The 26,401-nt window shown below is 45.8% G+C and overlaps 1 protein-coding gene across 8 annotated transcripts in view; it reads right to left on the bottom strand.

Annotated features, from left to right (window-relative positions):
• The window catches only part of LOC126354229 (double-stranded RNA-binding protein Staufen homolog), a 207,163-nt gene that overhangs the window by 53,959 nt on the left and 126,803 nt on the right, over positions 1-26,401 (bottom strand). For all 8 annotated transcript variants that reach the window (XM_050003723.1, XM_050003724.1, XM_050003718.1 and 5 more), the window contains one exon: positions 1,669-1,789. In XM_050003723.1, the coding sequence (XP_049859680.1) occupies positions 1,669-1,789 (121 nt within the window). The remainder of the gene's footprint in view (positions 1-1,668; positions 1,790-26,401) is intronic.

Below are 26,401 nucleotides of genomic sequence, written 5' to 3'. Positions count from 1 at the left end.
AGATTCCCTGTCAATGTGGGGCAGCATATAAAGGCCAGACATGTTTCACAGTACAAAATTGCTGTGATGAACATCAGCATCATACATGCCTTCGCCAACCGGATCAGTCGGCAATTGCGGAATACTGTCTAAATACAGGACTTCGCAAGATTCATGAAAAGCCTGAAATTTTACCCTCGGCATCATCTTTCTGGGATTGTGTCATTAAGGAATTAATACACATCCGTACAGCTGATAATCTCATCAACAGGGATGCGGGATTTCAACTGAGTACAGCCTGGAACCCTGCATTGGCTGCTACTAAATCACAACACAAAAATCAAGGTTTTTCAATAACAGACTGTCATAACATTGGTCTAGTATGGTCTTTGGCGGGTAACGTCTGCCCACACTGTTAGTAAACGCAGCGTACAGCGCATGCGCAGGAAAGCCGTTCTGCAATTTTCGGCAGGGGTGTTTGAATACAAATCATTTGTGCTTTCACGATTTCAACGCCTACACATTCTTCACATTCATCTTCTACAAACGAGGCATCAACATATGGATACCATCAATCGTGCCTAGCCACCAGCAAGATTGAACCACCTGAAGATGTCAGACAGTTGCTCCAAGGAAATATTGTGGAATTTGCACAATGTGATCCAGCAGCAAACTCGTGAAGACTTTTTACAACATATCCACCAGGAAAGCTTGAAGAGTCACATCCTAAATATTGTCTTAACACTTTAATAGCTGATTTAAAGGTTCACAAGTATTTCAAATACAATTAAATGTCAATAACCATTGACAAGCTCACAAATAGCATCAATGGCCTGTGTTGTGATGCTGGTATGGGAATGGCAAGGGTGGATCATGTTTTGAACACTCACCCAGTTTGATACGATTAAACTAGTACTTCGCTAGGGTAATGAAGGAGTACTTCTCCACACTGAGCAGTAATAAATTTCATGACAGTGTTTATTCTGATATGGTATTCAACTGTGGGCCGAGAGCAACACTCCCAAACATCCATTTTCACATTACCTGAAAACCTTTAACACCCCCATACACGAACTGTGCATCCCATATGAAAAGGCTCACTAATTCAAATTTGTAATGGTGTGTGTGTGTGTGTGTGTGTGAGAGAGAGAGAGAGAGAGAGAGAGAGAGAGAGAGAGAGAGAGAGAGAGAGAGAGAGAGAGAGAGATCTGGCAGTGGCTAGCTTATTTTCATCTAACTCATCAATGTTAAAATTTACAGTGGGGACTATAATAATTTGTTAATTTGGTGGCAATGTGTGGCACAAACCTTTCATGTATTGTGGACAGTGAAGTAACCAACTTGAGAATGCATACTTCAAAAGTGAAGTGAATATTCTGAAAGGACAAATTTCTCTATCATTTTCAGTTTTTGCTTTGCTACTGTTCACATTACTTACTTCAAATCCTAAAATAAACCAGTAAATTTCATATGAATGCTATAACTGATATCAGTTTAAGTAGACACCATATGACTCCTATTTTTTTTATATTGCCAAGATACCTCACCGTAAAACAAATTAATGAGTAAATTTTAAGAATGTTTAATCCTATTTCATACTACACTGAAAGTCAGTACGTCACCAAAAACAGTCTGCAACAAACATTTCTGATATCTACATTTTTAACTGGAAAAAAAGTAACAACATACCACAGAGGAGGAACTCGACCCACAGGGACTGATCCTCGATCTGGGTTCCCAGCTTCTCTAATCAAATCCATAAGATTCTTGGCAGCAGAGTGTTTTGCTTCTTGCTTGGTTCTACCATTACCTAGGTAAAAATAAATATATATGTTCTACAAATCAATATGCAATAACATGCTCTTTGATTTTCAGAAGCTAGCTTTACAACCAGTAATCACATCTCAAATTGAGCTCTGCTGGTTGCACAGACATGTTTCTGTTGTTGTACCAGTCTAATCTATTCTGTTCAAGACCCTTCATCTCTATCGGGATTGACAACAAACTAGATAAACAATGTGCTAAAAATGAAATTGGGAGGAAGTAAATAGAGTCTGCAGGAGATATCCTTGTATAATGAAACTAAGTGAATCACGAAAAATATAATTGCTGCATGTTAAAATGAATATATGGTGTAGTGGAAAAAAGAGTTTGGTGCAGCAGGTTACATAGGTGTGATTAAAAGTTAAGAAAGGGATAAAAATAGGGAGATGATGAAACTTTGGGGGGAAGATAATAAACCAGAGCAAGAGGAGATGTATAGAGAAGGTAGGAGGACAACTGTGTGACAAAACATCTACAACAATAATGTATCAATGTTTTACTTTCCAATCATTCACTCTTTCAATATATGTTACATGAAAACAAAAACTACTTTCACTTACCTTCTGAAATTCTATTTTTGTCTCATTAAACAGACAAGAATTTAAGTGTACGCTACTTCACTTTTTGACAGTTTACCAATTATAAGAGCACACTTTACACATGAAGCACTCTACATAAATGCAGGTGCAACCCTCTTGTATAACAATTATAAGTAAAACAAACTAAAATAAGTGCACTTTATGGATGCTACTATTGGTAAATAATACAAGATGATTTTCGTAAAAAAAAATAGGCACCAGGAAATAAAATCTATTAAGAGTATGTATCATGAAGCAGGAAGTAAACAAAATCGGGGGGGAGACCGGCAGTGGTGTGTGTGTGTGTGGGGGGGGGGGGGGGGGAGACCGGCAGTGGTGTTTGGGGTGGGGGGGAGACCGGCAGTGGTGTTTGGGGTGGGGGGGGAGACCGGCAGTGGTGTTTGGGGTGGGGGGGAGACCGGCAGTGGTGTGTGGGGGGGGGAGACCGGCAGTGGTGTGTGGGGGGGGGAGACCGGCAGTGGTGTGGGGGGGGGGGAGACCGGCAGTGGTGTGGGGGGGGGGGGAGACCGGCAGTGGTGTGGGGGGGGGGGGAGACCGGCAGTGGTGTGTGGGGGGGGGGAGACCGGCAGTGGTGTGTGGGGGGGGGAGACCGGCAGTGGTGTGTGGGGGGGGGGAGACCGGCAGTGGTGTGTGGGGGGGGGGAGACCGGCAGTGGTGTGTGTGGGGGGGGAGACCGGCAGTGGTGTGTGTGGGGGGGGAGACCGGCAGTGGTGTGTGTGGGGGGGGAGACCGGCAGTGGTGTGTGTGGGGGGGGAGACCGGCAGTGGTGTGTGTGGGGGGGGAGACCGGCAGTGGTGTGTGGGGGGGGGAGACCGGCAGTGGTGTGTGTGGGGGGGAGACCGGCAGTGGTTGGGGGGGGGGGAGACCGGCAGTGGTGTGTGGGGGGGGGGAGACCGGCAGTGGTGTGTGGGGGGGGGGAGACCGGCAGTGGTGTGTGGGGGGGGGGGAGACCGGCAGTGGTGTGTGGGGGGGGGGGGGGAGACCGGCAGTGGTGTGTGTGGGGGGGGGGAGACCGGCAGTGGTGTGTGGGGGGGGGGGGGGAGACCGGCAGTGGGGTGTGGGGGGGGGGGAGACCGGCAGTGGTGTGTGGGGGGGGGGGGAGACCGGCAGTGGTGTGTGGGGGGGGGGAGACCGGCAGTGGTGTGGGGGGGGGAGACCGGCAGTGGTGTGGGGGGGGGGGGACCGGCAGTGGTGTGGGGGGGGGGGGACCGGCAGTGGTGTGGGGGGGGGGGGGGACCGGCAGTGGTGTGGGGGGGGGGGAGACCGGCAGTGGTGTGGGGGGGGGGAGACCGGCAGTGGTGTGCGGGGGGGGGGGGGGGAGACCGGCAGTGGTGTGCGGGGGGGGGGGGAGACCGGCAGTGGTGTGCGGGGGGGGGGGAGACCGGCAGTGGTGTGCGGGGGGGGGGGGGGAGACCGGCAGTGGTGTGCGGGGGGGGGGGAGACCGGCAGTGGTGTGGGGGGGGAGACCGGCAGTGGTGTGGGGGGGGAGACCGGCAGTGGTGTGGGGGGGGAGACCGGCAGTGGTGTGGGGGGGGGAGACCGGCAGTGGTGTGGGGGGGGAGACCGGCAGTGGTGTGGGGGGGGGAGACCGGCAGTGGTGTGGGGGGGGAGACCGGCAGTGGTGTGGGGGGGGAGACCGGCAGTGGTGTGGGGGGGGAGACCGGCAGTGGTGTGGGGGGGGAGACCGGCAGTGGTGTGGGGGGGGAGACCGGCAGTGGTGTGGGGGGGGAGACCGGCAGTGGTGTGGGGGGGGAGACCGGCAGTGGTGTGGGGGGGGAGACCGGCAGTGGTGTGGGGGGGGGAGACCGGCAGTGGTGTGGGGGGGGGAGACCGGCAGTGGTGTGGGGGGGGAGACCGGCAGTGGTGTGGGGGGGGAGACCGGCAGTGGTGTGGGGGGGGAGACCGGCAGTGGTGTGGGGGGGGAGACCGGCAGTGGTGTGGGGGGGGAGACCGGCAGTGGTGTGGGGGGGGAGACCGGCAGTGGTGTGGGGGGGGAGACCGGCAGTGGTGTGGGGGGGGAGACCGGCAGTGGTGTGGGGGGGGAGACCGGCAGTGGTGTGGGGGGGGGAGACCGGCAGTGGTGTGGGGGGGGAGACCGGCAGTGGTGTGGGGGGGGGAGACCGGCAGTGGTGTGGGGGGGGAGACCGGCAGTGGTGTGGGGGGGGGAGACCGGCAGTGGTGTGGGGGGGGAGACCGGCAGTGGTGTGGGGGGGGAGACCGGCAGTGGTGTGGGGGGGGAGACCGGCAGTGGTGTGGGGGGGGAGACCGGCAGTGGTGTGGGGGGGGAGACCGGCAGTGGTGTGGGGGGGGGAGACCGGCAGTGGTGTGGGGGGGGAGACCGGCAGTGGTGTGGGGGGGGAGACCGGCAGTGGTGTGGGGGGGGAGACCGGCAGTGGTGTGGGGGGGGAGACCGGCAGTGGTGTGGGGGGGGAGACCGGCAGTGGTGTGGGGGGGGAGACCGGCAGTGGTGTGGGGGGGGAGACCGGCAGTGGTGTGGGGGGGGAGACCGGCAGTGGTGTGGGGGGGAGACCGGCAGTGGTGTGGGGGGGGAGACCGGCAGTGGTGTGGGGGGGAGACCGGCAGTGGTGTGGGGGGGAGACCGGCAGTGGTGTGGGGGGGAGACCGGCAGTGGTGTGGGGGGGGAGACCGGCAGTGGTGTGGGGGGGAGACCGGCAGTGGTGTGGGGGGGAGACCGGCAGTGGTGTGGGGGGGAGACCGGCAGTGGTGTGGGGGGGAGACCGGCAGTGGTGTGGGGGGGAGACCGGCAGTGGTGTGGGGGGGAGACCGGCAGTGGTGTGGGGGGGAGACCGGCAGTGGTGTGGGGGGGGAGACCGGCAGTGGTGTGGGGGGGAGACCGGCAGTGGTGTGGGGGGGAGACCGGCAGTGGTGTGGGGGGGAGACTGGGGAGGAAGAGAGTGAGAGAGAAATCGAATTTTTGCTCTGTTATGAGGTTTGAAGTTAGCAGTCAAATGGAGAGAATAACATTAATAAAATTGATTATTTATCACTGTGAAATGGAATCCAACGACAGAGATACAGCACAGGATTCAAGTTTCCCCGCATGAAAACCTCTGATGAGAAAATCGTAAAAATCATATTTTTCCTAACAAACATGATACTCTGTAGGATGAGATGCAGTTCCCACAATGATGATGAAAATTGTCCATCATAGTGTCACATATCCATTCTCCTTCACAATCAACAAGTCTCTAGATGAAGACTGTTTTCCTGATCTACAGAAGTATGGACATTTCATCAAGTGTGTACAAATGATGAAATGGGAAACTATAGACCCACAGGGGTTGAACAGAATTGTGAGAAATTCATGCTTGAACAGAAATGTAAATGCTAGCCAAGCCTGCGGGTTGTGATGATGTGTTTGAGCACAAACAGCACATATGCCATTTCCTCAATATCTGTGGTCAGAATAATGTTAGCATAGTTGCAAAAACATTTTGTCAGAACTAAGTGAATTAGAATTTGGGAAATTTATGCTCATATGATGGATACTTCTGAAATCAAGGGAGTCAAAGTGCTTGATGTTTCAAAAGGCACCATATTGAAGATTTATACTTCTTAAGTGTATGTGGAATTCCAAAAAATACTCATCAGTGATGCCAATGCCCATAACAGGAAAAGATGTTGCCAAAATCATGAAACATTAACTATGGAGCACTAGAAGAAAGTTATTTGGTCAGGTGAGTATTGTTTCACACTGTTTCCAATGTCTGGCAGTGAGTATGTTACAAGAACAAAAATGGCAGGGGTTCGACGATGATGATGATGATGATGATGATGATGATGATGATGATGATCTAGACTGGCATACAGGGTGTACATAAAGTCCGGGAACACTTTTAATTATTTATTGCACAAGAACCAAACATTGTACAGATGTCACAAATATGTCATTTTGAAGAGAAGCTCTGAAAGTTGTTTTTTTTCCATATGTATACCGCCAGTGTAGTTTGGTAATTTGCCGATAGTCAGCAATAGTCGCGAACATGGCAAGTTCAGGTGCGGAGCAAGGTTTCTGTGTGTTGGAGTTTTACAAAAACAAATGTGCTACAGCTGTTCAACAGATGTTTAGAAACAAAAACAGTAAGAAGCCACCAACAAGGAAGACCATTTACCACTGGCACAACAAATTCGTTACGACAGGTAGCTTGTACCTGGCAAAGAGAAGCGGACAACCCAGTATGAGTGAAACGAATGTGGAGTACGTACGAAAGACATTCATCAGGAGTCGAAAGAAATCTGTTTCATGAAATGGCGTCTACGATCACCAGATCTTATTCCATGTTACTTTTCTGTGGGGATACATTAAGGAGCTGGTGTATATATTACTTCTACCATGTGATGTAGCAGAGCTCCGGGAGAGAATATGGGAAACAACTGGCACAGTCAACAATGCCATGCTGGGACTGGTATGGCTAGAATTCGATTACCGTATTGACATCTGCCGGGTCAATCATGATTCACATATCGTATGTTTGTAAAAAAACTTTCCTAGTTTCTCTTCAAAATGCAATATGTATGACATCTATACAATCTTTATTTCTTTTGCAATAAATAACTAAAAGTGTTCCCGGACTTTATGTACACCTGGTATAGTGGTAGTCCATGGGCCCCATGGCTACTCCGAAAGGTCACATTACTGCCAAGGATTAAGTGACCGTTTTGGCTCATCAGGTACAATGTTTGCTCCCCAATGGTAATTCTGGGTTCCAAGATGACAGGGCCCCTGACCACACAGCTCACATGATACAGGACTGGTTTTGTGAGCATGCGGATGAATCATCTCATCTCACCATATCTCAATATTATGAAGCCTTTGTGGTCTACATTGGAGAGAAGGGTGCATGATCACTATCCATCTCCATCATTGTACCTGAACTTGTCACTATCTTGAAGGAAGATTGGTATAAGGTTGCCTTGAAAACCAAATGGGACTTGTATTTATCCGTTCTGAGATAACAAAGTCCAGCATGTCATCACTGCCAATTTACTCAGAAAAATTTCGAAGAGTTAAATGTGATGAGATATAAAATTATAATTAATCCTGCATTATGCCGTGTAATCGGCATGCTTTTGGAAGAGGCAATCATCTGTGTACAGAAGTGCACAGTACCAGTATGTCCCAAAAAGCCGCAAGCGAAAATGGGAATTTTCATGAGGTCGTACCACAGAAACTGTTTATTACAGAGAGAAGAAATCTATTGTTTTGGATAGCCCTTCCTAGTGACATTTTGAAAGAATGGACATATTATAGCTATCCTACAATACAGCATCAAAACAAAATTTAAACATTACACACTTCCTCCAGCCCTAGCAAATTGATTGGTTCCTTTGGGTTAGGGGTGACCTAGGATGGGGCTAAGGAAGATTAAAAATCTGCAATTTGTTTCTGGGCAGTCGCCTTAAAAAAAAAAAAGGTTTTTCAAAAGTAACAATTATGAGGATGGCCACTTCTATAATTTCTGTTCATGGCAAATCATCCAAATTTTTACCATACATTATTAAGATGACATTCTCAGGGAACTTTGAAACTTTTTTTGCTATCATTATCCATCAGCAAGACCCTGAGGTTCAAAGTTAGTGTACTTATGCACATCATCAAATATGAGTATACTATCTGGTCCAACGTGTAAGTATAGTTTTAACAGGCATGGTGAACACACAGCCAGGATTCTGGGGTCACCAAATCATGTTTTCAGTCAGTATTTTTTCCACCAATAAAACTGTGTCACACTGTCTCCATATAGATGGTATTTCATGCTTATACATGCTGTCTTGACCAGAAAATTATTAAGTGGGTTAAGCACTCTACAAAAAATTATTTTTTCATGCAAAATTCCTTGTACTTGGAAATCAAACATGGAATTTTTTTGTATACTGCAAGTGGAGCCTCAAAATGTGTATTTTCATGTAATGTAGTGTACAGAGAACTTGCATTGGATGGGAGACAATTTTGTGCTAATCTTATATTAGGCATACTTAATTGTTGTTTATGCTCAATTTATATAAATTTGTCAATGTATATAAATAAAAGCTCAAAATTTCACTGACCTACAGAGTTCGTTTTAATTAAGCAGCACACCATGCTATAATAGGGAAAAGAAGAGAACCAGCTGAAAAATGCTCATGTCTGAGTCAATAAGAGACATATATGCTTTTCTAAAAGACTGACAAAAGAGACGAACTGGTTGCCTCAATCCTCATTCTGCTTTCTTCATCAAACATTTAGGCATTCGAATATATTTACAATTTTTTTTCTGCTGAAAGAGAGTAACAGAGTGACAGTGATGGTGGAAGAGAGGGAAAGACAGTGCCAGTGGGAAAGGAAGAAAGAGGAGGTAGTGATGGTTATATAAAGAAAGTGCAGTGAAAGGCGAAGAGATGGATGAAGACAATAGGAGTGGGAGCCAAATAGAAAGGAGATAATGATGGTCAGTGGTAGGCAGTGGCAGAGAAAGGAGGGAGGAGGGGGCAGAGAGAAGGGGAGGGAGGAGGGGGCAGAGAGAAGGGGAGGGAGGAGTGGGGCAGAGAGAGGTGGGAGGAGTGGGGCAGAGAGGTGGGAGGGAGGAGTGGGGCAGAGAGAGAGGTGGGAGGAGGGGGCAGAGAGAGGGGGTGGGAGGGAGGAGTGGGGCAGAGAGAGGGGGTGGGAGGCGGGGGCAGAGAGTGGGGGTGGGAGGAGGGGGCAGAGAGGGGGGTGAGGGGAGAGGGGCAGAGAGGGGGGTGAGGGGAGAGGGGCAGAGAGGGGGGTGAGGGGAGAGGGGCAGAGAGGGGGGTGAGGGGAGAGGGGCAGAGAGGGGGGTGAGGGGAGAGGGGCAGAGAGGGGGGTGGGAGGAGGGGCCAGAGAGGGGGTGGGAGGAGGGGGCAGAGAGGGGGTGGGAGGAGGGCGCAGAGAGGGGGTGGGAGGACGGCGCAGAGAGGGGGGAGGGGGCAGAGAGGGGGAGGGGGTGGGAGGAGGGCGCAGAGAGGGGGTGGGAGGAGGGCGCAGAGAGAGAGAGGGGGGGAGAGAGAGAGAGAGGGGGAGAGAGAGAGAGGGGGGGGGGGAGAGAGAGAGAGAGAGAGAGAGAGAGAGAGAGAGAGAGAGAGGAGAGAGAGAGAGAGAGAGAGAGAGAGAGAGAGAGGGGGGGGGGGGGGAGATAGAGATAGATAGATAGAGAGAGAGAGAGAGAGAGAGAGTGAGAGAGAGAGAGAGAGAGAGTGGAAATAAAAATGAGAGACGAGGAGACCATACACAGGCTTGGCAAGCATAGCAAGTTCATATAATAATATTGTAATATAATTCCAAAATTAATAAAATAAATGAAACGTTACAATAGTAAATATGAAATTATGTAAAATATTTAAACTTAAAATTAATTCATTCTTGGAAGTCCTCAAATTTCCAGGACTAATACCATACCACTGTCGATATCAATAACAGGCAAAAACTGTTCAAATTCTTGATTCCTGGGATGGATGAACTATCTACATATGTAATCAAAACCCTTGGTGTGCGAGTCCTACTTGCACTTATACGGACATTTTTTATCATATTTTCCATATTATACATATCCTGCCCATGTTGGTGTACATTGGTTTAAAACATAACACTTGTAAATTTACAAACTGACTTGGACTGAGTCAACAAAGGTCCAGACTCCAATGGAGCAAATTCATCAACAAATCACACTAATAGAGGATACAAATGGCTTATTTCAACTCTAAACTAAGGATGGTGATGTAGTATGTAAAACACTTTTTTCATATTCAGGAAGAACAACTCATTGCTTGGCCATTATTGTGTTTTCTGTGATTTCATACTGATCATATCACCACAATGTTGGACCAGACATTTTCTGTGGGTGTAAGTAAGAGTGATTTTAAGGCCAATCAGCAGAAATGCTTAAGTGCAACCTTGTCAAATCCTTTTCATATTAAAGGTTTGAAGCATCAACTGCTAACTCATCACAAAGATGCAGAAGAAAAGGCAACACTTTTTATTGAGAATGTTGGAACAAACATAAAGATCACATTCACCATAATCAAGTAAGTGGATTCAATTAATAGTATGAAAAGCTCCCCAAAAACATCACAGAACTACCCCCAGCCTGAACTACACATTCCACACACTTCAAATGCAATGCGTCATTACTCCGCACACCACTTGAAAAGAGACCAATTTGCGTCTTGTTGAATCACAATACGTGCCTTCTCTGTTTCGCCCATTGAATAAAAGCAGCTTTATATACTGCTGGGAGAAATAATATTCTCTACAGTCTCTGGATGCCCACTCATTCACAATGTTCACTTGGAAATCATATGAGGTGGCTCTGCATCCACTGACAACAAATCCTGTCAGATTTGAAACTGATAATCATTGATAAGTATTTACGTCCAGTGAGTTTACATTGTCCATGAAAGCTGATTATATTGTTGTGCTTAAAAGGATTATACCATGGAAATTTTCTTCCACAAGTAGTTCATATCACATTCCTTATAAATTGAGTTTGAGAATTTCAGGTGTGCATAGGTACCTTGTATAGCCTGGAGAATCCAAGCATTCCACAGGGGAGCAAGTTAGCACACAGTTTCATAAGAGTCTCTTGATCAAATGAGAAAATTAAGAAAACCGGCATTTGAGGCTGATTGCCAAATGATTCTACAGCAGCACACAAGCATTTTGCAGAAGGACCACTAAGATATGAGAAATTATGGCTCATACGGAAGCTTATACAATGACATTTTTTCCTCATGCTCTATTTGCAAGGGGAACAGGAATGGAACTGACTAATAGTGGTACAGGGTACCCTTCACCAAGCAGTGTATGGTGGCCTGCAGAGTACATATGTAGATTTAGATATAGAAATTGGTACAGTCATTTTATTTGTATTACTGTATCTACATTTGCGAGAAGTATAATATTTAACCTAAGGAGTACTGCATGAATCATAGAAAAACGAAAAATAGTAATTATTGTGGCATACAGTACATGTGATGAAAAATAATGCATGTGCGGAACTTCGGCATTCAAGATACACATTGCAAAACGAACTTTGTTTACATTCACAAATGCTTGTCAGTCATTACACATTTTAGTGGTATATCATGCATATAGAAGCATATCACCATATGTTGGTGCAAATGACTGATGGTGTATGGTTGATGAATTTTTGTCCAATCTTCTCTAGTAGCTATGTGTCGACCCAATTTGATAATGTACTTGCAATTCTGTTGTTCTTCCCCTGCATGTAAACAAACATCGCAAGGCTGCACAAGTGGAGTACATTTGGGAGGGATTACTTTAATACTGCATGTTGCCAGCATAACGTAGGAATGAAAGGTACCAGGAGCCAGATTCAATCCAGGGACCTCATGAAACTAACCACTTACTCACTCAGCTGTGAACTACTTGAATGCTAGTGACCAAATAAAATGTATAAGCAGGGTTTAAAAAAACGGTCAAGAGTTGTTTCTTCCTGTTTACATGTGCTGAAATCCACGCTGTAGTCTACACACCCAATCAATATGAAAAAAAATCAGTGAGAGGAAGTTTGTGCAGTCCACTTATTAGCATGTACTACATCTTATAGTTTCTTCCCATTCCAATTGCATTTGTAGCACAGGAAGAATGGTTATTTGCTTGCAGGAATTAGTCTAACCTTACCATGTGAGAACAATACAAAGGGAGCTGAAGAATATGTCTCTTCTTCACCTAATACTGGTTCTTGAAATTTCAAGACTTACCAAGCGGGAAAGCGCCGGCAGACAGGCACATGAACAAAACACACAAACACACACACAGAATTACGAGCTTTCGCAACTGGCAGTTGCTTCGTCAGGAAAGAGGGAAGGAGAGGGAAAAATGAAAGGATGGTGGAAGAGAGGGAAAGACAGTGCCAGTGGGAAAGGAAGAAAGAGGAGGTAGTGATGGTTATATAAAGAAAGTGCAGTTAACCTTCGTAACCTCTTGGTTCATCCCTATGAAATCCCCAAACCACCTCCCCTACCCTCTGGCTCCTACCCTTGCAACCGCCCCCGGTGTAAAACCTGTCCTATGCACCCTCCCACCACCACCTACTCCAGTCCTGTAACCCGGAAGGTGTACACGATCAAAGGGAGAGCCACATGTGAAAGCACCCACGTGATTTACCAACTGACCTGCCTGCACTGTGATGCTTTCTATGTGGGAATGACCAGCAACAAACTGTCCATTCGCATGAATGGACACAGGCAGACAGTGTTTGTTGGTAATGAGGATCACCCTGTGGCTAAACATGCCTTGATGCATGGCCAGCACATCTTGGCACAGTGTTACACCGTCCGAGTTATCTGGATACTTCCCACCAACACCAACCTATCCGAAATCCGGAGATGGGAACTCGCCCTTCAGTATATCCTCTCTTCTCGATATCCGCCAGGCCTCAACCTCCGCTAATTTCAAGTTGCCGCCGCTCATACCTCACCTGTCTTTCAACAACTTCTTTGCCTCTGTACTTCCGCCTCGACTGACATCTCTGCCCTTAACTCTTTGCCTTTAAATATGTCTGCTTGTGTCTGTGTATGTGCGGATGGATATGTGTGTGTGTGTGTGCGAGTGTACACCTGTCCTTTTTTTCCCCTAAGGGAAGTCTTTCCGCTCCCGGGATTGGAATGACTCCTATCACTCTCCCTTAAAACCCACATCCTTTCATTTTTCCCTCTCTTTCCCTCTTTCCTGACGAAGCAACTGCCAGTTGCGAAAGCTCGTAATTCTGTGTGTGTGTTTGTGTGTTTTGTTCATGTGCCTGTCTGCCGGCGCTTTCCCGCTTGGTAAGTCTTGGAATCTTTGTTTTTAATATATTTTCCCATGTGGAAGTTTCTTTCTGGTTCTTGAAATTTCTTTTACATAGGATTTTATGAAGTAATTTGCACCTACCAGCAGAAAAATACTCTTGTTGGGGCACAAAAAGGATATATGCTCATCTTTAAAAGACTGTGACAGAAAAGTGGTGAATCAACTGTCACTATCCTCATTCCACCTTCCTCGCCAAAAATTTTGGCACGTAAACATATTCGTGCTCTTGACCATTTTACCCAATCCCTCTTTGTAGTTAAGTATTCATACTAAGCACCTCCCTCTCCCTGTTGCTGCCACTATTCTTAAATCAGGTAAAGAAGCCAGAAACACAGAGTTACTGCCCAATCTTCCCAATATGCCACACATATAAAATTTTCAAAAGACATACAAAACCATGTCACACTGGCATTAGATCCTATCCTCATACTGAAACAGGCCAGGTTCTGACCTGAAAAAAAGCAGTACCGCACAAGTGCTCAATGTAACTCACCACACCAACGTCGGTTTCCAAGGGGGCTATGTAATGGGTGCCATTTTCACTGACCTTACAGCTGCATAGGACACCATAAATCTCCAACTCCTGGTGCGCATGGTACACACTAAAGACATTAATCTTACATCATCATAAACCTGTTCCAAAATTGGAGGTTCCTAGTGGCATTTAAGGCAAATGAAGAAGATGGAGAAACCAGAGGAATGGACTGCCATAGGGAGGTGTGTTGACACCACTACTCTTCCACATCTACACCAATGATCAACTCCTCCCTGTAGGTGAACACAGGTGACAGGGCAATTACAACCCAAGGGACAAAATTAGAGGATTGGAACAATGTCTGAATAAGACCCTAAAAGAGATAGATCTGTATTACCGAAATAACCAGTTGAAGCCACATCTAATGAAAACAGAAGTGAGTGCCTTAAACCTTTGTAACATACTGGCTGACAGAAAACTGATAAAAACTAATAGGTCAAATGGAAAGGGATACTATTAGAGCATTGCACCAACCCAAAATCCCTGGACGTAACACTAGACAGGGTCCCAACATACAAATAGCACTGCCTGAACACTGAACTACAAGTTAGTGGAAGAAATAATATTATACGTACATTGATAAGCTCTAAATGGGGAGCCAAACCCAGGGTACTCAAAATCTCAGCACTCGCCCTCTGTCACTCTGCCAGCAAGTAAGTACGTCTGGTTTGATACAAATCAGCACACGCAAAATAAGTTGATGTCGCCCTCAATGAAACAACCAGACTCATTGCTCAATGTCTGAAGCCTACAACTCCGGACAAGATCCACCACCTTGCTGCCATCTCCCCTCCAGCCACCCACTGCAGCAGCATTTAAAGAACAATTTAAATCAGAATCTGAACACCACCTCCTCTACCAGAGTGGAAATTTGGAGGAAGACCATGAATCAATACTGTATGGACCTAAAACAGGAACTATCACCAGGATGCAATGAAAACTGCAGAACCTGGAAGGCACCAAATTGATGGAGAGATGCTCTTAATAAATGGGGCTAATGTGTGGAATCTAACATTTGCAAATGCAGGCAACTACACACCACACTTCATATGTACACCTGTCCACTGTGCCCCATCAAATGCACTATAGACAACTTTACGGCAGCCAAGTCAAATGCAATTTATGCCCACCCACTTCTGGACAAGAAATGTTTAGCTGTATCTTAAGAGGACCACACCCTGCCTATCTAACCCATGTTAATTTAGGCAAGTATCTGACCCATTTCTGAAAAAAACTATTTGATGCAGGACCTTAATATTTTTACATTTTTTTACACGATGCTAATAGAGTCAACTGTACTAAAATCTACTTTATCCATTTTATAGTTTTTAAGAAATAATCTTTTTAAATGTATTAACAGAAAATATTATTTGTGAACTTCCTAATGGGGGAATATTAATGAATGTAGTACCAGAGGTGGCTTTTTATGTAATGCAGAGTCTCTGAAAGTTCATTCATTTATCTATGCTAGTTTCTGTTACAATGGAGCATATGTACTGAAAATTGTAGTTTTCGGGAAATTGACTTTAAAGAGAAAAAAAATTTGAAATTTGTTACTTACAATAATTAAAACTGTCCTGCTGCATATGATGGCCCTTCTTTGGCCTCTAGCAGGTCTTCCAGCTTCTTTTTCACCTTCCTGGATGTTTGTCTTGCTTTCTTGGCCATATTAGATGCAGACCTGTATGCATTGGCTATCCTCATTTTATCGCAATGTTGCAGCCCAGTTGCATATTTTCACCAGGATTAATTTCCAGCTTTTTCAGTAACCAACACTTTCCAATATTACCACAATTGAATGTAATAACAGCATCATGAACTCTTAGTTTCATTGTATGCATGCCTACAAATACAGTTTTAAGAAGGCGGTTCCAAATTTGCTGCTGAAACATTCATTTTGGTTCTGTGTTGGCCCATGCAGAAGTTTCCTTAGAAGGTCAGGATGAGCCAAGTCTCTGAAAATAGGTTTAATTGCTGTAGTAACGGCAGCAGGAAGAGAATACTTGTGAGAATAAGATTCTCTAGTTGCCCGAGCCGTACTGTATTTGCACCAAATCCATGACATGGCTTATCATCAGTACAGGACTTATGGAAGGATATGGCCCAAACATCTCTCTTCATTGCCTCCAGATTTTCTTTATGTCTCCTAATTTCGTGCCCATAGTTACCTGCAAGTTTTCTATTTCAGTTTTAGTTAACCGACCCTGTACGGTCAACAATTTTCCATCTTCTAATTTTTTTTTCCCTCTCATATCAAAGTTAGTTCTCTCAGCCTTGTTCCCAAACATTTTTGAAGATGGCCTACACATTCTATTTTGGTAATAATGGCATCTCCATGTGGCTTAAAGTTCACCACATTGTTGTACGTCTTACTGTCACCATCGTCCAAATATTTGGTGCACCGTATGCCTCTTGCTTCTACGAAGCGATGAAATATTTGTTGTACTCCATGGACTTCCATACTACCAGTTGTTCCTCCAAGATCAGCCACACAGTTGTGTACTTTATGTTCACTGACTTTACAACATTTGCAATATTTAGACATTATCTCCACATCAAACACTTTACCGATGTCTACACTCGTGGCAGTCACTATTCTATTCGGAGAAGTATGTCCTCTTTTCTGCCAACTTCCATCCAGTGCAACTGCAATATCCGAACATACATCATTTTCTTGCACTGCTTCCCTAGCAGCCAGTTTCATGCTTTCCTCACTGACCTCACATACAGCTTTCTCTAATATTGCAGTCAGTTTTTTCAAATTTATTTGGTGGTTGATGTAAGTTCATCACTGGTACAAAATGTTCTCCCTGCAGCCATGCCCTTGCCAATGGATCGTAAGGCATAAACTAACCTAGTATTGATTTCATAAGGGCCACTTGCATCTGGTTTTGAAGAACTCATAAATGAAATCACAGGTGAGCATTTAGTGCAAATTAAATCCAAAGCAATTGCTAGGCCTTTTTTTCCACTGGCACACACTCAAATTTTCACACTCTATGACTCACCACATAGTCTACATTGTACAAATTTAGAAATTACATCTGATAATACTCTCAAATGATATTACTGCACCCCTTGTCACTTACAGTAAATTCATTGTAACACTCTTGATACGCTGAGAGCTCCTTTGATGATGCACTTGTTGAAGAATTACAATTACAATCACAATGTATGTTTCCTATTTTAATATTTCATGTACTGTTATCTTTACATAGTTTTATATCTATGATTCCATGTTGTATTCCTTTATATACATTATTATAAACTGAAGAGCCAAAGAAACTGATAACCTGCCTAACATTGTGTAGGGCCCCCACGGGCCAACAGAAGTGCTGCAACAAAACATGGCAAGGACTCTATTAGTGTCTGAGGTAATGCTATAGGGAATTGACACCATTGTAGCGACACTGCCGCGTGCTAATTCAAGCTCACCAGTGTGTGTGTGTGTGTGTGTGTGTGTGTGTGTGTGCGCGCGCGAGTGTGAGTGTGAGCGGTCGTAATTACTGTACACGACATTTGTGTAGTTCTGCGCCCAGCCTTTCTAGCTTTTATATACGTTCTGTTTATTATTATTATTATTATTATTATTATTATTATTATTATTATTATTATTATTATTACTTTTTTTTTTTTTTTTTTTTGAGCTAATTGGTAGTTCTGTGCCTCCTGGCTTGTGTGGACGAGTACTGTTTCCTCTCGAATAACTACGGAAGTTTTCCAAGGATTAAGGATCCTTCTGTAGAGGCCGGAAGCAAAATTTTGTAACTCCGATCAGTCCATGCATGCCGGGCGTCGTCAGATACGCGCTCGCAATAAAGTTACTGTTGTTGCACTGAAGGTCTTTATTCTTCTGAATCAAGTTAAGCAAGTGTCGGACAGCCACCAGTTTAGCTGAACCCGACAAGTGGTGACCCCGATGTGATCCACGCAGAAACCGACGTCATTAAGAAGAAGCAGGTGTGAGGTACGTAAGTAACTAGCACATAATGATTGAACAGCAGGCCGTCTCCAGGATTGCACTCCATTTGCCGCCGTTCTGGCCCAACAACCCGGTACTCTGGTTCACGCAAGCAGATGCAAGTTCTGGCTGCGCTGGAATAACAGTCAACGCAACTAAATTTGCGCTGATTGTGAGCCAGCTCTACCAACGTTACGCAGCCGAGGTGCAGGACATAATCACAGCACCGCCTGAGACTGGAGCTTATGCCAAGCTAAAATCAGAGTTGATTCGACGGGTGGCCGCGTCACAAGAGGACCGGATACATCAGGTTCTGACACAGGAAGAAACTGGTGACAGGAAGCCTTCTCAATACCTGAGACATCTACGCAGCAAAGTTGATACCGTTACTGTGCCAGACAGTTTGCTCAGAACGCTGTGGAGCAGTAGGTTGCGGCCACAAATAAAAGCCATAATCGCCTCACAAACGGACATGCTGCTGGATAACTGAACAGTTCATATTCCTAGGTGTTCAGATAGATAGTAAGCTGTCGTGGAAAGCCCACGTTCAGGATCTTGTTTAAAAGACTTAATACTGCCATTTTCACAATTCGAACGGTATCGAAAGTGAGTGATACTTCGACACGTAAATTAGTCTACTTTGCTTATTTTCATTCACTTATGTCGTATGGTATTATGTTTTGGGGTAACTCTTCCCATTATAGAAGAATATTTTTGACTCAGAAACGGGCAGTTCGGGCAATAAGTGGTGTGAGTTCAGGAACCTATTATCGACCTATGTTCACGAGTCTGGGTATTTTGACATTGGCCTCTCAATATGTATATTCCTTATTGTCATTTCTTGTTACCAATATTAGTTTATTTCCAACAATAAGCAGCTTTCACTCGGTTAATACTCGGCAGAAATCAAACCTCCATTTGGAACGGACTTCCTTAACTCTAGTGCAAAAAGGTGTGCAGTATACTGCTGCATCCATTTTCAATAAGCTGCCACTCGAATTCAAAAATTTTAGCAGTAATCCATGCGCTTTCAAATCAAAACTGAAGAGTTTCCTCATGGGTCATTTCTTCTATTCTCTCGAGGAGTTCCTTGAAAAATTAAGCTGATTCTCATTGTATTGCTGGTAGCGTTTGCTTAAACTTATGGAGTGATTTTCTTTCAGGTTCATGAACATTTATTTTTATCTCTTATTACTTTTATGTTGTACGTTCATGTACTGACACGTTCCATGACCTTGGAGAGATTTGCTCCTCAATTTGGTCCTACAGAAATTGACATGTAAATAAATAAATAAATGACGTGGCGCAGCTAGCAGACCAGATTCAGGACGTGATCACACCGGCTCAGGTCAGCCCAGTCGCGGCGTTGAACAACAGTACAAACAGTACCACGTCTGTAGCATGGCCTGACCATGACTCACTCGCAGCAAAGGTTGAGCTTTTATGCACCCAGGTCAGTCCGCTGCTGGCACGTGATGACGACAACAATAGAAGAAGCCGATACAGATGGCGGCGTTCGAGAAGCAGATTTTCCGGCAGTACTAGCACTTCGCAAGGCGAGGTACCGTTGTGCTGTTACCACCGACGATTCGGTGATCAGGATAGGAAGTGCACATCGCCATGCTTGCACCCAAACACCACCGGCGGTCGACAATAGGCGCAGCCGACTGCCAGTTATCCTCCAAGCGCCCGTTCATGACCGATAGGAGTTCCGGCGTAAAGTTTTTAATTGACACTGGGTCGGACCTGAGTATCATACCACGAACAGCCATACATCGTTGCTGGCCGCCAACTGCGTTTCGTCTGACGGCTGCCAACAATTCTTCCATTGCAACATATGGCACACAGAGAATGGAGCTTAATCTCCGTCTACGTCACCCGTACGAGTGGAATGTTACAGTGGCTGACGTCACGGAGGCGATCATCAGGGCTGACCTCCTGGCACACTAACACCTGCTGCCAGACATCGTGAACGAACACTTGGTAGACAGCGTCACAGGCTTAGCAGTCACGGGTTTCCGTCGCAGCACCTCAATGCACAGTGCCAAGTTGGTCCATGCTACGGAGGGTGAGTACACTGAATTACTGCTTAACTATCCGAACTTGACCAGGCCGCCCAGCACTCCCAGGTTCATACCATATGACACGGTGCATCATATTCAAACGACTGATGGTCCCCCAGTAGCATGCCGACCTAGGCGTCTCGCTCCGGACCGGTGCAGATAGCGAAGGCAGAATTTGACGCCATGATTCACGAGGGCATAATGCGGCCATCTAAGAGCCCGTGGTCCTCCACATTACATTTTGTTCCGAAGAAGGGTGGAGTTTGGCGCCCATGCGGTGACTACCGTGCGCTTAACGCGCGAACAGTGCCGGACAGATACCCCGTTCCGTTACTGAGGGATTATAATCATGCTTTACATGGTGCCACGGTGTTCACAGTTCTGGACTGCACTAAAGCGTATACACAGATTCCGATGGCCAATGACGACATTCCAAAGACTGCTATAATAACGCCTTTCGGTTTATTTGAAAGCAAATTTATGACTTTCGGTTTATGCAATACCGCTCTGACCTGGCAATGGTTTATAGACTCTGTTCTCCAGGGGCTGCCGTTTTGTTTCGCCTACCTGGACGATGTGATAGTGTTCTCTGCTGACCACGAACAACATTGACAACATCTGTGAGAGATTTTCGAGCGATTGGAGCGTTACGGTGTCATCTTGAATGTGGACAAGTGTGTTTTTGGGCAGTCAGAGGTGACATTTCTTGGGCACAAGATTTCTGCTGAAGGCTCTCTTCCTCTGTCCGAGAAGGTGGACGCTATCTTGCAGCTACCCCGACCAACTACGATCAAAGAATTACATCGTTTTTTGGGGATGCTCAATTTTTATCTACGACACCTTCCTCATGATGCGGAGCTGCAGGAACCTTTGACAGTGGCATTGTCAGGCCCTAAAGTAAATAGCACGTCTCTGATACAGTGGACAGAGGACATGTGTTCTGTGTTCGAGGCAACGAAGAAGAGCATGGCCGACGCGGCGCTTCTCGCACACCGACAGCTCGACGCGCCATTAGCAATTGTCGTAGACGCAAGCCAGATGGCAATTGGAGCCGCGTTACAATGGTCGGACAACGCATGGCAGCAACTGGCGTATTATTCCCACAAGCTTTCGCCTGCACAGAGAAAATGGAGCACATATGACCATGAGCTCCTGGCGGTATACCAAACAGTGAAATATTTCCGCCCCCAAGTGGAACTTTCACGATATATACAGACCACAAGCCACTCACGTTCGCCTCCTGTTGGAATAGTGTCAACTGCTCCCCCCGTCAATTTCATCACCTTGAGTTCGTGGCCCAGTTTACTACCGACATTAGACATATTTCTGGGATCGACAACATTGTTGCAGATTGCCTATCACGGATCAGCAGTGTTTCCAGTACCATAGACTTTCCTGCACAGGCACAGGCACAGGCACAGGCACAGAGAGACGACGAAGAACTCCTTGCCTATGTTAAAGATACGGCTTCCGCATTGCAACTGAAACTCGTTGATGGTCCGGGGGAAGATACACGGCTATACTGCGAAATTTCTCACGGCCGACCTTGTCCCTTTCTGACGCCAGCTTTTAGAAGACAAGTCTTTGATACAGTACATGGATTGTGCCATCCAGGGGTACGCCCGACATTCCGCCTAGTATCGCAACGTTTCGTGTGGCCGGGCATGCAAAAAGACTGCAGCAAGTGGGTCCGATCTTGTCCTCAGTACCAACGTTGCAAGATTAACCGCCATGTACACGCAGCGATCAGTGATTTTCCTGATACCACCGCCTACTTTGCCCACATTCATTTGGATGTAGTCGGACCACTTCCACTTTCGAACGGACAAAGATATCTGTTTACAATGATCGACCGTTTTACACGTTGACCGGAGGCAGTGCTGGTGGATATCATCACAGCAGACACATTAGCTTCCACTTTTGCAATGACTTGGTTGGCAAGATTTGGGTGCCCACTACATATTACCACTGACCGCCGACAGCAATTTGAATCAGACCTATTCTCACAGCTGGCCAAGTTCTGTGGTTACACCCACCATAAGACCACAAGTTATCACCCAGCAAGCAATGGAATGATCGAACGCTGGCACCGTTGTTTGAAGGCCGCGCTGAGGTGCCACGAAGAAACCTGGACAACCGCACTACCAGTGGTCTTGTTAGGTTTACAGACGACTTTCAAACCAGACCTGGGGTCATCAGTGACAGAACTGGTTTATGGAGAAACACTGCGCCTTCCTGGTGACTGTAGACGCTGATGCCACAGCGAGAGTTGCTACTGGCCAGCCGGATTTCTTGCGACGCTTGAGGGACCATGTATCAAAGATTCGCCCTCCGAAAGCCACACGTCATGGCAAGCCGCCCACTTTCGTGCACCAGGACCTGGAACAATGTCGTCACGTCATGCTCCGCACTGAGGGCATTAAACCGCCTCTACAAGCTCCTTATTCTGGTCCATATGAAGTGCTACAGCACAGTGCCCACAGAATGGATATCCTACTGAACGGCAAAACCACGACTGTTGCGTTGAATTGGGTTAAACCTGCGTTATGTTTTTCCTGACATCCCACTAGCGGCACCTCGTTGTAGGCATCCACCTACCGCTGCTCCAGACACCGACACCACATCTCCGGCGCCGGCTATTCAACATCCGCCGCCCAACGCAGCACAACATCCGCCTCCTGACGCTGTTTCTCCTCTTCCGACGTGAACGACCCGTTCTGGACGTCGGGCGCAGGATTGATGACCTCAGATGTTAAGTCTCATAGTGCTCAGAGCCATTTTGAGCTGTCGGGTGCGGTATCTCAACACCGATGCTTCGCTTCCGCCCGACGGGCTGATGTAGCGATGCTGCCGAGCACTAATTAAAGCTCGCCGGTGTGTGTGTGTGTGTGTGTGTGTGTGTGTGTGTGTGTGTGTGTGTGTGTGTGTGTGTGTGTGTGTGTGTGCACGCGTCAGTGCAGTCTTAATTACTGTACACGACGTTTGTGTAGTTCCGCGCCCAACCCCTAAAGGCGCTGTGTTTTCTATCTTTTATATTCATTCTGTTTATTATTATTATTATTATTATTATTATTATTATTAGTCATTGTTTTTTTGAGTTAATTGGTAGTTCCGTGCCTCCTGGCTTGTGTGGACAAGTACTGTTTCCTCTCGAATAACCACGGAAGTTTTCCAAGGATTAAGGTTCCTTCTGTAGAGGCCGGAAGCAAATTTTGTAACTCCGATCAGTCTATGCATGCTGGGCGTCGTCAGATATGCGCTCGCAATAAAGTTACTGTTGCTGAACTGAAGGTCTTTATTCTTCTGAATCATGTTAAGCAAAGGTCGGACAGCCACCAGTATAGCTGAACCCGACAACGTGAATGCTGCAGAGCTGTCCATAAATCAGTACGAGTACGAGGGGTTAAGATCTCTTCTTAACAGCATGTTGCAAGGCATCCCAGATATGCTCAATAATGTTCGTGTCTGGGGGGTTTTGTGGCCAGCAGAAGAGTGTTCCTGGAGCCACTCTGTAGCAATTCCGGACGTGTGGAGTGTCACATTGTGCTGCTGGAATTGGCCAAGTCCTTCGGAATACAAAATGGACATGAATGGATGCAGGCAATTAGACAGGATGCTTAAATACGTGTCACCTGGCAGAGCCGTCTCTGGATGTACCACAATCCATGGATTCATGAGGTTGCCTCCGTACCAGTACATGTCCATCCACTCGATACAATTTGAAGTGAGACTCGTCCAAACAGACAACATGTTTCAAGTCATCAATAGTCCAATGTTGCTGTTGACGGACCCAAGCGAGGCGTAAAACTTTGTGCTGTGTAGTCATCAAGTGGGCCTTCAGCTCTGAAAGCCCATACTGATGATGTTTCGTTGAATGTTTCACATGCTCACAGTTGTTGATGGCCCATCATTGAAAGCTGCAGCCATTTGCGGAAGGATTGCACTTCTGTCACCTTAAATGATTCTCTTCAGTCAAAGTTGGTCCCATTCTTGCAGGATCTTTTCCCGGCTACAGCGATGTTGGAGATTTGATGTTTTACCGGATAATTGATATTCACAATACTCTCGCGAAATGGTGGTACAGGAAAATCTCCTCTTCTTCACTACCTCGGAGATGCTGTGTCCCATCATTCGCGTGCTGAGTACAATACCACGTTCAAACTCACTTAAATCTTTATAATCTGCCATTGTGACAGCAGTAATGGATCTAACAACTCCGCCAGACAGTAGTTGTTTTATACAGGCATTCCCGACCGCAGCACCATATTCTGCCTGTTTATTTATCTCTGTACTTGAATACGCATGCCTATACCAGTGTTCTTCGGCACATCAGTGTATGAAGGTAGTATCTGTCCCCAAAAGAACAGATACAATTGACGACCATGCAGATTCTCTAGAATGAAATGATAATGAAATCAACACCCTAGCTGCAACCATGCGTTGATATACATCACGGGGGACATGGTGAAAATGTGTGGCCTAACCGGGACTCGAACCCGGGATCTTCTGCTTGTATGGTAAACACACTATCCATCTCAGCCACCGAGGGCACAGAGGATAGTGCGCCTGCAGGGACTTTTCCCTCGCACGGCCCCCGCGAGGCCAACATTCCCAACATGTCCACACCACTACATTCGTAGTGGCCTAATAGATGTTTCCCCATGACACTCGTTACTTGTGGCAGATTAATCTACCAAGTCCTGTACGAGTTGGGGCATGTAAGCCGGAGATTCCAGGTTCGAGTCCCAATCAGGTCACACATTTTCAACATGTCTCCCATGATGTATATTAACACGTTTGCAGCTAGGAAGTCGATTTAATTATCATTTCACTTCAGTGTACGTCTGAATGTCCTACACAATACAACACATAATCTGGTGATGCTTCTGACATAAATGAATGAACGAATGAATGAATAAGTAAATGACTAAATAAATAAATAAATAACTGTGTCTCTTCCACTGTCTCCCTTTTCTGCCATTGATTTACAGTATATCCCACTGCCACTGTCTGGTCTCTCACATTGCCTCCTTTTTGTCTTTTTTTCCCCCCAATCCCACTGTCTGTACCATACCTTGGCAGCTAAAAAATTCTGGGAGTGTACACCCACATGTGAAAATTTTAGTGCAAAATACTTCCTCCCCTATGCCTGTGTGTTGAAGTTTGCCAGTTTGGAAGGGTTCAGATAGCCAAGCCCAGATATTGTCTCTCTCTTTTACATTTCCACTGTTTTCTCCCTCTCTTGCTCCCAATCTTCCATCTCCAACTGTATCTCTTTCTCTTTTACTGACATTGTCTCTCACTGATCACCAGTATCTCCTCTCCTTGGTTCCCACTACCATTGTCTCCATACACCGCTCTTGCTCTTTCACTGTCATTTTCTCTCATTCAGCATTTTTGTCTCCTGATAGGAGCATTTTTCTACTGGTTCCCTTCTTTTCCCTGCTACAGCACATAAAACGAATTGTATGGGTTAGCAACTTAATGACAGCGTTTATATACTTTGACACATAGGAACAATAAATAAATATGCATAATAGGAGGTCGTCACAAAATTTCTTCTGGATACTTTGCTAATAGATTGCAATTTATTGAAAATGCCCGACTTATGATTTGTACCTTAAAAGAGTAAAAGATGTTATTAGAATTTTTTTTACTAAATTTGCAGTCTTTCCTGTTTTACATAATTTTTGGCAGTCATTTTAAGTTCTTTTCAGGCAAGTTACGACCATATTAAGCCCGTAGTTTGTCCCTAATTTACCAGTTTAGGCTTAATTGTATAGATGTTCAGTGCCCATTATGTCAACAGTGTGTCAAAGATTTATTGGCGGAAAAATGCCGACTAAAAACATAGTTAAGTGACCTAAGAACCCTTGCAGTGACCCTAGAAGTCTTACTGTGTGTTCCCTGTCAGCTATAGCTACATTTATGCCCCAGAGTGTTAGTGAGTAAAAGAAGTATGGAAATTTCTAACTGTGGAGCTTGGTAATAGATAATGACATCAAAAAAGTTTCATAGTTCCCCAAGATCATCTTTGACTATTTTCCATGAAGAAAAATTATAGAAGTAGACAGAGAGAGAGAGAGAGAGAGAGAGAGAGAGAGAGAGAGAGAGAGAGAGAGAGAGAGAGAGAGCACTTTTATAAGCTCCACCTTACACTACACCTGATGCAAAAGAACCAACCAATTTGCCTGGGCTGGAGGATGTGTGTCCTGTGTTGCAGGACCACAACAGTATGTCGATTCTTCTGACAGGTATATACATCGTTGCTAGGCCAATGGCTACCCAAAACAGTTGAGCCCTTACCTCTGGTAAATACAACAAGAGGTATGAACCCCTAGAAATTAAAATTTTCAGAAGCAGCTTTTGGGAAAAAATTTGTAGCATGCATGGCAGTGCACTAGCAAGCATGAACTTATATTTAAGTGTCTGCCACCACAGGTTTTTCAACATTCCTGAGATGCGCCCCTGCAAGTCTAACAAACCTGTGACCATTTATGTCACCTTTCTTTGAATACATTTAATATCCTTGTTAGTTTTATTTGATATGAGTCCCACATAAGTGAGCAATATTCCACAGTGGAGCACTGAAGTGTTTTGTAAGCAGTCTCC

The sequence above is a fragment of the Schistocerca gregaria genome, chromosome 3 (genome assembly GCF_023897955.1).
Source record: "Schistocerca gregaria isolate iqSchGreg1 chromosome 3, iqSchGreg1.2, whole genome shotgun sequence".
Lineage (NCBI taxonomy): Eukaryota > Metazoa > Arthropoda > Insecta > Orthoptera > Acrididae > Schistocerca > Schistocerca gregaria.
Note: the sequence above shows the minus strand (reverse complement) of the source record. Positions and strands in the feature narration are given on the sequence as shown.